Consider the following 1,707-nt stretch of genomic DNA (forward strand, 5'->3'; position numbering starts at 1 on the left):
TGAACACCAACGAACATCACTCCAGAAGTGATGCCCCTGTCCACATTGACTGGGACACCTTGTGACTTGTGTGGAACGCATTAATCACTTTTCCCAGACTCTCCTAGGTCTATTGCATGTCTGGTAATACAACCAAAATACATCTTATAACATTCTGATGTTCCCATCTGACCACTCCCCCTTGGAGCATGCTGGGCTGCTTGACATGGTGTTCATCCCCCCTAGCTCAATTGCAATTGACCTGTTCTGAACATGTCTAGGTCTGTACAGCAGGGCAAACACCAACACACACCGAAGAACACTGTTCCAGAACCAAAGCCCCTGTCCACATTGACTGGGACACCCTGTGACTTGTTTAGAGTGTGCTAACCATCTTTGCCTGACTCTCCTATGTCAATTGCATGTCTTGTAATACAACCTACATACATGATATAACATACCAATGATCCTGTCTGACCACTCCCCATCATGGCATGCTGGACCCTTGAAGTGGTGTTTGTCCCCCCTAGGACCACCAAAGTCAACCTAATTTGGACATCCACAGGTCCATACAGCAGGACGAACACTGACGAACACCAATGAACATTGATCCAGAACCAAAGCCCCTGTCCACATTGACAGGGACACCCAGAGACCTGTTTTGAGTGTACTAACCATCTTTGCCTGACTCACCTATGTCTATTGCATGTCTGGTAATACAACTAAAATACATCTTAAGACATACCAATGTTCCCATCTGACCACTCCTCAGAGCATGCTGGATCGCTTGAAGCAGTGTTCATCCCCCCTTGGACCACCTCAATCAACCTAATTTGGACATCCACAGGTCCATACAGCAGGATGAACCCCATCGAACACCAATGAACACCAACAAACACCAACAAACACCAACCCACACCAATGAACATTGATCCAGAACTGAAGCCCCTGTCCACATTGACTTGGACACCCTGTGACTTGTTTAGAGTGCACTAACCATCTTTCCCAGACTCTCCTAGGGTCTATTGCATGTCTGGTAATACAACTAAAATACATGATATAACATACCAATGTTCCCATCTGACCACTCCTCCTCGGAGCATGCTGGATCGCTTGAAATGGTGTTTGTCCCCCTAGGACCACCTCAATCAGCCTAATTTGGACATCCACAGGTCTGTACAGCAGGACGAACACTGATGATCACCAATGAACATTGATCCATAACTGAAGCCCCTGTCCACATTGACTGGGACACCCTGAGACCTGTTTCAAGTGTACTAATCATCTTTTGCTGACTCCCCTAGGTCTATTGCATGTCTTGTAATACACATAACATACATAGTATAACATACCAACATTTCCATCTGACCACTCCTCCTTGGGGCATGCTGGACCCCTTGAAGTGGTGTTTGTCCCCCCTAGGACCACTGCAATCGACCTACTTTGGAGATCCACAGGTCCATACAGCAGCACAAACCCCATCGAACACCAATGAACAGCAACAAACATGAACAAACACCAATGAACATTGATCCAGAACTGAAGCCCCTGTCCACATTGACTTGGACACCCTGCAACTTGTGTAGAGTGCACTAACCATCTTTCCCTGACTCTCCTAGGGTCTATTGCATGTCTGGTAATACAACTACAATCCATCTTATAACATACCAATGTTCCCATCTGACCACTCCTCCTTGGAGCATGCTGGACCCCTTGAAGTGCATCAAT

The 1,707-nt window shown here is 46.6% G+C and overlaps 1 protein-coding gene across 1 annotated transcript; it reads right to left on the bottom strand.

Moving 5' to 3' along the window:
- Positions 1-144: 144 nt before the first annotated feature.
- Positions 145-1,488, bottom strand: F5J12DRAFT_789135 (uncharacterized protein; the record flags this gene model as incomplete). The annotated part of the gene is made up of 9 exons (XM_051743751.1): positions 145-241; positions 293-344; positions 371-418; positions 441-525; positions 571-605; positions 655-672; positions 725-950; positions 1,048-1,172; positions 1,332-1,488. The coding sequence occupies 9 exons, from the start codon at positions 1,486-1,488 to the stop codon at positions 145-147; spliced, it is 843 nt and encodes a 280-aa protein (XP_051593956.1).
- Between the last annotated feature and the right edge of the window lie 219 nt (positions 1,489-1,707).

This window comes from Pisolithus orientalis (genome assembly GCF_024613125.1).
Source record: "Pisolithus orientalis strain OTSU chromosome Unknown F5J12scaffold_405, whole genome shotgun sequence".
Taxonomy (NCBI): Eukaryota; Fungi; Basidiomycota; class Agaricomycetes; order Boletales; family Pisolithaceae; genus Pisolithus; species Pisolithus orientalis.